Source organism: Labrus mixtus, chromosome 16 (genome assembly GCF_963584025.1).
Source record: "Labrus mixtus chromosome 16, fLabMix1.1, whole genome shotgun sequence".
NCBI lineage: Eukaryota > Metazoa > Chordata > Actinopteri > Labriformes > Labridae > Labrus > Labrus mixtus.
In genome coordinates this window covers 18,305,930-18,317,288 of record NC_083627.1, presented here as the reverse complement: position 1 = coordinate 18,317,288, position 11,359 = coordinate 18,305,930, and the positions used below count along the sequence as shown (strand labels likewise).

The 11,359-nt window shown below is 42.1% G+C and overlaps 1 protein-coding gene across 1 annotated transcript; it reads left to right on the top strand.

Annotated features, from left to right (window-relative positions):
• The first annotated feature begins 2,272 nt into the window (after positions 1-2,272).
• Positions 2,273-10,805, top strand: casd1 (CAS1 domain containing 1). Its single transcript, XM_061059843.1, has 18 exons — positions 2,273-2,573; positions 3,612-3,708; positions 3,958-4,078; positions 4,717-4,761; positions 4,852-4,914; positions 5,040-5,084; positions 5,199-5,322; positions 5,829-6,043; positions 6,209-6,628; positions 7,007-7,096; positions 7,202-7,321; positions 7,541-7,697; positions 7,844-7,923; positions 8,233-8,334; positions 8,464-8,604; positions 8,999-9,076; positions 9,417-9,509; positions 10,287-10,805. Exons 1-18 carry the CDS (start codon positions 2,333-2,335, stop codon positions 10,548-10,550), a joined length of 2,496 nt encoding a protein of 831 aa, XP_060915826.1. The 5' UTR covers positions 2,273-2,332; the 3' UTR covers positions 10,551-10,805.
• The last annotated feature ends 554 nt before the right edge of the window (positions 10,806-11,359 follow it).

Sequence of the window (11,359 nt, the reverse complement as noted above, 5' to 3'; positions counted from 1 at the left end):
TGAGCTCGACAGTGGTAATAAGATCGCCTGTTCATTACCATAACAAGAAAAGACAACAACCTTTCGCCTCCAGCTCAAATAATGTAATAATAATACAAACAATGTGAAAGTATGTTACAGTCATCAAGCTCATACCAGACTTAGTTCTGATTTCAAGAACATCAAGACAGGTGGTAATTCTGGAGCTTACAGTTCCCGAAAAGACCGGCTGGAGGAGGCCACGGAGAGGAAGAAGGCCAGATGCACAGATTTGGTCAAAGACTGCCACAGACAAGTGTGGAGGATATGGTGTCTGCATAGGGTTTACTGGCAGGTCCCTCTGCAGAACATACCATCTCATGGGCATCGCAGAAGTCCAGAAGAGGCAGGTCATCATACACAGCACAGGCAGCAGAGAGGGCCTCGAGGTGGCTGTGGTTGAGGAGAGGGCGAGCTGTGAAGGAAATCAACTCAGAGACAAGCCGAGGTCTTAGCACGGCTGGGTCGCCCGGGTGTCTGATGTTTCGAGACCCGTAAAACCCTGTGACCCCCGGATATATCACTGGTGATGTTTCTGAGAGCATTGTAAGACGTAGGGCCTAGTTTCAAACTTTCTATCTCACCCAGGTGCAACAAAAAAGTAAAGAAGAGTAGGAAAACAATGAGAAAGCTGAGTACAGAGTGATGTGGCACACTTTCTGTCAAAAGAAGCCACAGTAGCCTAAATACCAGTTAGTGACAGTGCAGCAGTCATGTAGCCTACAGAGCAAAGCCTGTATTACTGCCGAAGCAGGTATATCAGGTTCGGGTATCCTATAGAGGTAACTTGACTGTAAACTAATTTTAACGACTACAAATGTGTTTCACTTCTTACCTGGTAAGATCACCTGAGGCTAACTTTTGCCGAATTTGGGGATAAGATTAGACAACCTGAAACTCCGCCCACTGACCAATCAGATCTCTTGATCACAGAGGTGATCATGTCACTGTGTTTTCTACGGAAGCGCATTGCATTAACCGAAGAAAAAACACATTTGACCCATTATCTCGTAATTATGAGATCCTGATCTCGTTGTGAAAAAGGCGCCCTCTGGTGGACGTCTTTGCCAGTGTTTTTCCTCTTTAGCTTTCACTTTCACTTTTTTCATATATTTTGCCTGTTAAGCTAATGGAGCACAGGTTTGTTTTGGCTCACTGGTTATGTATTAGCAGCTAACTGTATAATCTTCGTCAAAGATGAGAATACATGTGTTCTGTGTGACTGTGGCAATATACTGTAGTTCAGTTATTGATTATTAGGTGACGTTTTTGATAAGGAGATATGCTGAATGGCGGCATTGTAGCCATATCTGTTCGTTAATTAGCAGGACATGCACATGGCATTAAGTCACTGTGAATTGTGTCCAGTAGAGGGCAGTGCAGCCTTACTGATGTAAATGAATAAGCTATTTCGATATGCTCAGAAGCCTGTCATACAATGTCTTTGCTGTGAACTGTATCTGTTTGTGAAGAAGTCTGTTTATACTTGCCTGTTTTGTGTATACTTTATGCAGAACCACTGATTCATCAGAGAACAGGATTTATGCGGCTGTGGTGGTGGTAACGAATAAACAAAGTGGAATTAAAGACGTGTGGTTCTTACCGATCACCTGCAGCGAGTTCTACACAATAAGATCCAGCATAGTTAAGCAGGAAAGCTACAGCTTTCTCACACTCGTTATTACCAGACAGGATCTCGTAATTACGAGATAATGGGTCTAATTGTTTTTCTTCTTTGGTGAATGCAATGCGCTTCCGTAGTTTCCCACACATATTTGCTCTGAGTTTGTGAATATGACGATCTTGATATATGAATATGACACTTTCCCAGGCTACAACATAGCATACACAGGTGTTGTTTTTTTTAACCTACTCTTAAAGGAGCTCAAGAAAGATACTGCATACGAATACCATACCACACAAAGCTGGTTATCAATAGGAAGTATGTCTGCAGGTACACTCCCTCGAATATTTTAAGAATACGCCTATGTCACATAAAGGCCAACAATCATACAAAACGAGGAAAACTGCATTCAAGCTCTCTGACTTTAGACATAGTTTTGCATAATTAAAGTTCAACACAATGACGACTCCGGGGGCTAAATGTCAGTCACACCTCACAGTAAATGTGTAACTACATACGGAGATAACCACGCCTTCGTGAAACAGGTTTGGCAACTTGAAAAAAAGAAAAAGAAGTTATTTAAGGTCCGATAACTTACCTGTTCTCCCCTGACAAACTCGTAAATCACTTTACTGTGTGCTGTGTCATTTTAGGTTGTCTTCTCCGGTCCAGACTGCACCTGCTTCAGTGATGGAGCAGAAGGCGGTGTCGCATGAGGCTGCAGAGGCAGACCGTCCAGCCGGAGCAGCGCCGTCGCTTCAGTGCTGCACAGGTGCTTGTTGTCATGGAGGAGCAAAGATGGCGGTCCTGGCCTATAGCCTGGGCAAACGCGAAATAAATCAACATTTCACCATTAAAAATGCCAAACTAATATCGCTGGTGCTCGTCGCTCTACTCGTCGTGTTTCACACAGTTTCGCGGTATCATGGAGGTAAGTGTCATCCTGTTTATGCGAGCTACAATCTGTGAAACACTCCAGCATGGCTAACGCTACCTAGCAAGGGTTTAGTGTCTGAGCGCTTATATTTGCGGGTGCATTAACTGGTGTTGCGTTAAAAGGGTGAGACATGCCGCTCACACACATTTGACAGTGCATGCATAAGCTTGTGATGATAGACTGCATTTAGTTTAGGCGAGTTATTAAACTGCACGAACTAAAAATCGGCTTTGACTTGCTAGCTTAGCCTGATAAAGCTAACTCGTTGAGCTGTGTTTGCTGTTGTCAGGGCACGCTTGATTACTGCTGGAGACACTGCATGTAGGTTCATATAGATAACAATTGACTTGACGAGGTTTAGTGTTTTAAGAGGACTAGTTATTCCTACAGTACCAAGTCAGCTTGTCTAAAAACCGCACCGCTAACAACTCACAAACTTCAGCTAATGAAAGCCTTATTGTGAGCCGCCTGCTCCAGTCTGTGGATTTGACATTGTAAAGATAAATACTTGACACTCATTATCAGGTGGGAAAGGTTTAGGCTTATGTCTTGATTTGGCAGCGATTCCTCAATGTTTAAGTCGGACCACAGAGAAATATTAGCATGGCAGACATCCATCCACCTCCCAGCTGGACTGCATAGAGTGGACACTGGAGCCAGAGACCTCTGTGTTCACACTGAGAGCAGCTGCTTTTGCTCACGATGACACTAAATGCCCACATCTCCTGTTAGCCAGCAGACCCTTCATATTCCCCAGTTACTATAGATTTACTCAGTTGCTGATGGTCCCATTCATCCTGCACACAAATGAATAGCTGGAGAGGTTTATGGTTGAGCTAAATTACTGATGGCTGTATGTTATAGTGTGGCCTCTAGCCGAGTATTGTATACAAGTCCTTTGAATGCACTGAATGAAAGGACAGGGCACTATTGAGACAGTAAGTTTCAGTCACAGTCAGAGAAACATGAGTGAAATGCAGGGCAGAGGTTTTTCTTGTTTTGTTTTACGGGTAGGTTCTCTCTTGTCCTCAGGCGGAGACTCATGTGAATGGCTGCTGTCAAGAGGACGCTACTTGGGGGAGAATGTATGGCAGCCCTATGGCTGCATGATGCACAAATACAAAAGCACGTGAGTTACACTAACTCGTCAATGTTACTGAGTGTACAGCATGTTTTAGACAAAGATCCAAGTGTGTAATAGAGAGGTGCATGTCTGAAAAACCATTTGACAAGACACTATCTTATAGACTGACTTAGTTTATGAAGATATGATTTTTATTAAGAGATTTAAAAAATCACGCAGTACAGAAATGATTGTTATCTGCAGTTCTTAGGATTTATGGTGTTCAGATTCCTCACTACAGTTTCTGTCTTACAGTGAAGCCAAAACCTGCCTCGCTGAAAAGCGGGTGGCCTTTCTTGGTGATTCAAGAATAAGGCAGCTATTTTACTCCTTCATCAAAATTGTTGATCCAGAGCAAAGAGCAGGTGGAATCAAGGTAATCATGAGAAACTGCACCATGTAAATCAAGGGCTTTTCTCTGTCAATTTTCAGCACTGCAAAAAGAGCTACAGATGTGAGGTGACTCTGAAAATGATAAAGTGCAGTCTGTCTGACATTGCTCTTTTTTTCCACTACACTCAAATGTTCTATCTGTAACCCAAATGTATCTTGTTTAAGTTTGTTCTAACAATCTGTCTTTATACATTTGAAAATACCCTATCACATCATACAGTATGAATCCAGCTGGTATTTTCTTACTGATCTATTCAAGGTTCAACAAGGCATGTTTGAAAGAGCTCATATACGCTTCTTCAGTTGATTTTTTTCAAATCTTTTCTGCCTGGGAAAAAAACTGAAAACAGTTCTGTTGCTTCTCAGCATGATAAAACCCAGTACAAATGACTTAGCAAAATGACAACCTGCAGCCCTAATGTGAGATAAAGCCCTTTTCCCTACTAGTTGTCTAGATAACGTTAAATAGGTGTTCAGACAACAATGACATCAAGAAAAAATGCAGCGCTGCGATGCATTGAAATTATGCAGCAGCTGTTGCTAATTTTGGTCGGATAGCGGAGAGACTATATTCCTAACAGGCTTTCTCTCTGTCTGTCCCCATGTACGTTATGTCTGAAGCACGAGGACATTCCTTTTGAAGATGAGTCTAACTCTGTTAATGTGGTAAGTTATTTCTGGATGTGTTTTTATCTCCCGTTCTCGGTCTGTGAAAACTGTTGATAGAAGATATAAACATCTCGTCTTTGTGCGCAGGACTTCCTGTGGTATCCAGAGGCAAATAATTCCATGAAAGAGCGCTTGATGGCATGGACGCACGTGAGTAAAAATGTTGAGTTCTGTTAGTAGGGAGCATTGTTTATCCAGGATGTTGTATAAACTTGAAGTTGTCATGTGTACACAAAGGATTTCATTTTCTATTTGCAACTTCCCTCGTGTTGTAGGAAGCGTCAGTAAAGCCAGATGTTGTCGTCATTGGAGCTGCCACAGTAAGCTCTATTACTTACTGGTTAGCAATGTTTGCACATTAAAAAAAAAAAAGTAAACGATAAGGACGTTGCTCAAGTTGAAGCTAATACCATCTATGAATCCATTTACCACAGTGGTCCATCAAGTATCACAGTGGCAGCAGCGAGGGCTTGCAGCAGTACAAAGTGAACCTGACGGGCATCGCTGTGCACCTGGAGAAACTGGCTGAGCATGTAGAGGTCTACTGGGTCGTGCAAGGTGAGTTTAGCTGCCTGCTTTGAATGTGTAGTGTCACTGCCTGTTCCCTTTTCAAGAGGGCGTAATCTCTCGTGATCACTGCTTTCATGTCAAAAGGGATTACAGATTGAACAACTTGGATACTTCAAGGCATTCATTCCAAAATGTTCACACACTCCAAGTAAATTCCCACCATCAAACACAAATTAAAGTTACCTTACTGTATGTTTTGGTTGCTCATGATTACCTACAGTATGTCACATCTCCATATTTTTGCTCCGTGGAAGCTAAACTTTGATGCATGTTCATCAGCAAACAAGCAAAATATATATATATATATAAAAAAAGACATTTAGATCAATATTCAATCCCAATTTCCTTTTTGTGTTGTTTATATTGATATTTGGCAAACATCTTTAGTGAAGTGTATCTCATGCAATAATATCCACATCTCATACACACCCTGTAGACTAAGCCTCTCTGTCTGTAAACACTGCATAATGCACTATCATGTTTCTGTCCCGTAGACCCTGTGAATGAGGAGGTGTTGAGTGACAGCAGGAAAATGATCACCAACCAGCAGCTGGCTCTATACAATGAAGCAGCAGAAGACATTCTCAATGGCAGCAAGCGAAACGGCAGGTCCCGAGTCAAGCTGTTTGCTGCGTCCCGCCAGGCTGCCCTCGAGACCATCGACCAATCAGAAGATGGCTTGCACCTACCAGAGGGCACCATGAATGTGGTAGGCAGGAAGATTATGTTTCAATCATTAGATAAAACACTCCAATGGTGTGACAAACCTTCCTACAGCTGTGACATATTGACGTATTGCACGGCCCCTTGGCACATCATACACTACCTCTTATTTCTGTCATATTTTTCACCCACCCTGTGATCCTCTTTTCAGGGAGCTATGGTCCTCATGAACTCTGTGTGCAACAAAATGCTCAAGCCCATTGATGGCTCCTGCTGCCAGACGCTTTCACCCCCAAACCTCCTTCAGAAGCTGTCAGCATGTTTCTTCCTGGGCTCTGCCGTGGTCTACGTGGTCCTCCACTTCCTTGGCTCCAACCGACACCGCAGAGCGGTGCCCCATGATGTGGAGAGCCTGGAAGAGAAGAAGCCTGCATCTGCAGCTGCCCCCCCGGGTCCAAAGGCACCTTTCCAGGCCCTCTGCAGGATGGGCATCATCATGGCCTATTTTTACCTCTGTGACAGAGCCGATGTGTTTATGAAAGAACAGAAGTACTACACACACTCTGCGTTCTTCATCCCTCTCATCTATATATTTGTCCTGGGCATGTTCTACAATGAGAACAGTAAAGAGGTGAGATTCAGTTCAGTACTTTTGAACTTGGTGTTAAGAAAGGAGAAGTTTGTCTGGTATTATTTTCCACTCATTCACAAATTCATAGACCTCTCTATATTTGGATGTAGTTTGAAGTTGGGATGCAAGGGGACTTTGACTAGTTTAGTTTATTGATTAATGTCTATATCTGTTCCTAACTGTTCAAAATGTTGCAGTTGACATGATAAAGTCTAGTTCCCCTAAAAGCATCGACGAGTTTTATGAAGTAGGGAAGTAGTGAAGTAGGGAACATACAGTTGAATAACTCCGCAAAAAAAACCTTACTGTTTGTAAATGTGATCAAAGTGTAGGTAACGTTTGTAAATTGAGTACTATGTGTTTCTCTCTTTCCAACAGACCAAATTACTCAACCGAGAGCAAACCGATGAGTGGAAAGGCTGGATGCAGTTGGTCATCCTGATATATCATATATCTGGAGCCAGTGCTGTAAGTGTTCAAGAATTCTTGGACGTGTCCATGTGAGAGTAACCTGCTCAGATGAAGTGAATACAGACATTGTCAATCCTAAATCTTGTTATTTCTGTCTCTCAGTTTATACCAGTTTACATGCACGTGCGTGTGCTGGTGGCTGCATACCTCTTTCAGACTGGCTATGGACACTTTTCATTTTTCTGGCTCAAAGGAGACTTTGGACTCTATAGAGTCTGCCAGGTGAGGATACAGCCGGTTACAAATGATCTAGGATTTCACAGTAGTTCATTACTCTGCCATCAACTAATGTAATTAGTCCTATTGATAATAATGCTCATAATATTTTAGCACCTAAGCCAGAAACCATCATATTATTAAACAAATTACAAATACATGTATTCAGCTTTGACATTCCTGGTGTGTAATTGTCTAATTATTTCATATTCATTCCCAATGCAGGTCATTTTCCGTCTAAACTTCCTGGTCGTGGTGCTGTGTCTTGTCATGGACAAACCTTACCAGTCCTATTACTTTGTTCCACTGGTCACCTTCTGGTTTGTCGTCATCTACGCATCGCTCGCCATGTGGCCTCAGATCCTTCAGAAGAAAGCAAACAGTAGGTGTCCCAATTGATTCAAACTATAAAATGAATCACTTCATTTGTTCAGCTTACTTGTGTCCCATCGGTATTTTTATAGTTCTAAAACATGAATGTGAACAGAAAAATATTTTACAACAATGACTTTCTTGTTTTCTGAGCAGATAGTGGCATGTGGCACCTCGGCGTCTTGGCAAAGTTGTTGTGCCTCCTGCTGTTCATCTGCTTCTTTGCGTTTTCACAGGTGGGTGAATTAAAAATATATGAATTTTTCCAGTTACAATATTCTGTGTGTGACATGTTGTAAAAAATGTATGGGAGATTATAGCCCTCGAAGCAGGCACACTGGGTTTGACCCTGAGACGGCATCCACTGTCCTCTCTCTTATAAAGGCGTAGAAGCCTGAAAAAGAAAAAAAAAATTGGCTTAAAATGTACCATTTCTCCAGTCCCTGTTTCGATAACATCTATGCTATTGAAGCTACTCCAATCTGCCTTTCTAATTTTTAGTTCCTTTTTAATGTGATATGGATGTTTTGCTGTTGTGACTACAGGGCTTCTTTGAGCGTATTTTCTCTGTGTGGCCCATCTCCTATCTGTTTGAGCTGAACGGGAGCATCCACGAGTGGTGGTTCAGGTGGAAGCTGGACAGATTTGTAAGTCTAATGTGTTTTGCTACAAAAACAGAAATCCAACTCATGAGAGACATGATAGGAGGCATTGAAGTGAAGAAACAGGTTCCAAACTTCATGAAGTAGTTTTAACGTGTAGATGTTCTCTTGCAGGCGGTGATCCATGGCATGTTATTCGCCTTCATCTATCTGGTGCTGCAGAAGTGCCAGGTGCTAGCAGAGGGCAAAGGCGAGGCTCTCTTCTCTGCCAAGATTTCCAACCTGCTTCTCTTCCTGTCTGTCGTCTTCTTCATAGTAAGCCTCGTCATACTTGTTTTGATCAGTCTTAATACTGCAGTTAAAGCTTTTGAACTTAAGATCATTGTTAACATAACACCTTTTAACTGTCATGTTTACTACTTTTTTTTTTACTTTAAAATGTCAACATTATATTGCAAGTCTGTTCAGGTTGTTTACTAGCTCATCCTTATTTGAGTTATGAAAGATGATAAAACCGCACCTTAGGCCAACTGATTTTCTGGCAGGGTGAATACTTACAATACATAACCGGCCACACCTGGCAGCTGCCTTGCCACATAACAACTTCAGCTCTGGGTTTTACATGAGAGTCATGTTTTTAAACAAAGTCAACCCAAAGTGTGGATTTCATCCTGTTACCCATCTACTTCTTTTCCCCTCGTCGTTCTAGACTTACTCAATATGGGCGAGCGGCTGCAAAACCAAAACGGAATGCAATGAGATGCATCCGTACATCTCTGTGGTCCAGGTACAACTTTCTTTTAATATCTTGTCCTCTAGTAAAACAGATACATCTAAGAGTTCTCTTACTTTGACTTTTCTTGATCTCAATCTGAAAAATGTGGAGGTAATTGCCTAGCTGAGTCTTTGGTGTACTTTTCTTTGTCCTCAAACTGTACTAATCACATGACAAGATAAGGAGTCACAACCAGGGAGTTGCCTCATTATGGTCATTAACAACATATATTTATTTATTTTGACCAGGATAGACTAATTTTCCAGCCCCCATTAGATTGTTAGTTTCTCCACTGTGTCTTCATGCTTTGACTCTTAGAAATGTCTCTCTCTCTCTCTCTCTCTCCCTACAGATTTTGGCCTTTATTCTCATCAGAAATATTCCCGGCTACGCCCGCTCTGTTTACAGCTCATTCTTTGCATGGTTTGGAAAGATCTCCCTTGAGGTAAGCAGACCTGTTAGTTCACTGAGAACAATAAAGTAAAGGAGTTGAATTACATAGCCATTAAAAGGCCTTGCCAAGGTGATCTAGTAATAAAAATGAGCCATAAAAAATGTCTTTGATGAGGCAATATAATGAGGTGGGACTAGTGATTAAATAACAGGATAGAGACGAACTATGAACTTTAAAAAAAAAAAAGCTAGACCTACCGTAATCTTTACAGCTCTGTATGTGATGTTCTGTTGCGCCACTTAAAAGGAATATGCACAAAGCAGCAACCTACAGCGGTGAAAAATGAAGTTTAGGGTAAAACACGCAGTTCTTTGAGAGTCTACTTGAAGCTGGCTCCAAAAGCCAAGGAAACCTCTCGTTGTCCAGTGTTAACATGCCCGGTTTTACATCACAAATAAACATGATTACAACCTGATACCAAAAACGTTTTTCGTCTTAATGGCTAGGTTTTTTCTTTTAATTGATTAGAACTGTGGGAGTTGAAATACTTCAAGTCATTAGTTTTGATATTTAGAAGAGGAGTTAAGCTTACATTTGCATAATTAGGGAAAGGAGTTATTGACTGACAGGTGGGCATGTTGTAGTTGTTTGCCCTTTTCTAGATTGATCAAAACATTTTCAATACACCGACTGCCATCATCAGGCTTTAATTGCCTCTTCAGAAACCAATGGGTGACCTCACTGAGACTGTTCATGTTTCATACTGTCTATGATCGGCACACGTTACACCACAACAGCATCAGAAATGTTTTTCTTTGTCTCCCCCAGCTGTTCATATGCCAGTACCACATCTGGCTGGCTGCAGACACCAAGGGAGTTTTAGTCCTGATCCCCGGTAATCCTTCACTCAACATCATGGTCAGCACCTTCATCTTTGTGTGTGTGGCTCACGAGATCTCCACCATAACCAACGACCTGGCCCAGGTGGTCATCCCCAAAGACAACGTGGCTCTGCTGAAGAGGCTGGGGGCCATGGGGCTCTGCACTCTAGTAGTACTGCTAGTAGCTAGAGGCAGCCAGCCCAAACTTTGAGTCTGATGGACACATGTGGTTGGGTGGGTTGGGTTGGGTTGGGTTGGGTTGAGGGGTGGGGTAGGGGGGCACAGAAGAGTTCCAAGCCCCTGCTGAGTTCCAGACCAGATTCAAACCAGGAGCAGACTCTGTGTTTGACGAGCTGGTGACTCCAGGAGACATCCTCAGTCATGTTGTGGAAGAACAATGTCTCTCTGGTGGCCTGTGTTGAGTCTTTACCGTTTGACTGCTGTGAAAGTCGCACACTGAAGAAAATACAAATGCTAGAATAAAGGGGAGGCTTCTCCTTACCGGGGAGGCTTCTCCTTACCGGGCATATACCAAGAGAGGAAAAAAAATGCTTACATCCTGTGGATTCAACAAAAAAGCAAAGAAATAATTTGAAGATGTTGGGTTCTGAACTTAAAGAGATCCTCTCATTTTAAAACCACATGCTTACTGTGTGAATATCTGCCTCTATATAGCCAAACACACTAACAAAGTTTATATTGTCTCATACAGTACTGTCTGTCATTTTCCCACTCTGGGAGGGATCAGTAGGCACACTCTCCGTCCGCAAGGCAGTAGCTGCTGAAGGCACTTTCACTCAGGTGGATCCATAAACTACATATTCAGATATCTACAGGAACTATACTGGTGTGCTGCATTTAATTTTAAAACTCATTTTGTACAGCATTTCTGGTGACTTTTAAAGTGTTAGATATCTAAATATGCAAAACATGGACCAACAACTGGGCTTGGGTGATCAGAAAAAAAAAAAAACAAGAAAGTAAGTTGGGGTGCAATTGTTGGATTCTCCCACATTTTTG

Coding starts and splice junctions, on each gene's coding strand:
- casd1 (XM_061059843.1), top strand. CDS start 2,333: ATGGAGCAGAAGGCGGTGTCGCATGAGGCTGCAGAGGCAGACCGTCCA. Junction 6,629..7,006: donor ACAATGAGAACAGTAAAGAG/GTGAGATTCAGT, acceptor TCTTTCCAACAG/ACCAAATTACTCAACCGAGA. Junction 8,335..8,463: donor GGTGGAAGCTGGACAGATTT/GTAAGTCTAATG, acceptor GTTCTCTTGCAG/GCGGTGATCCATGGCATGTT.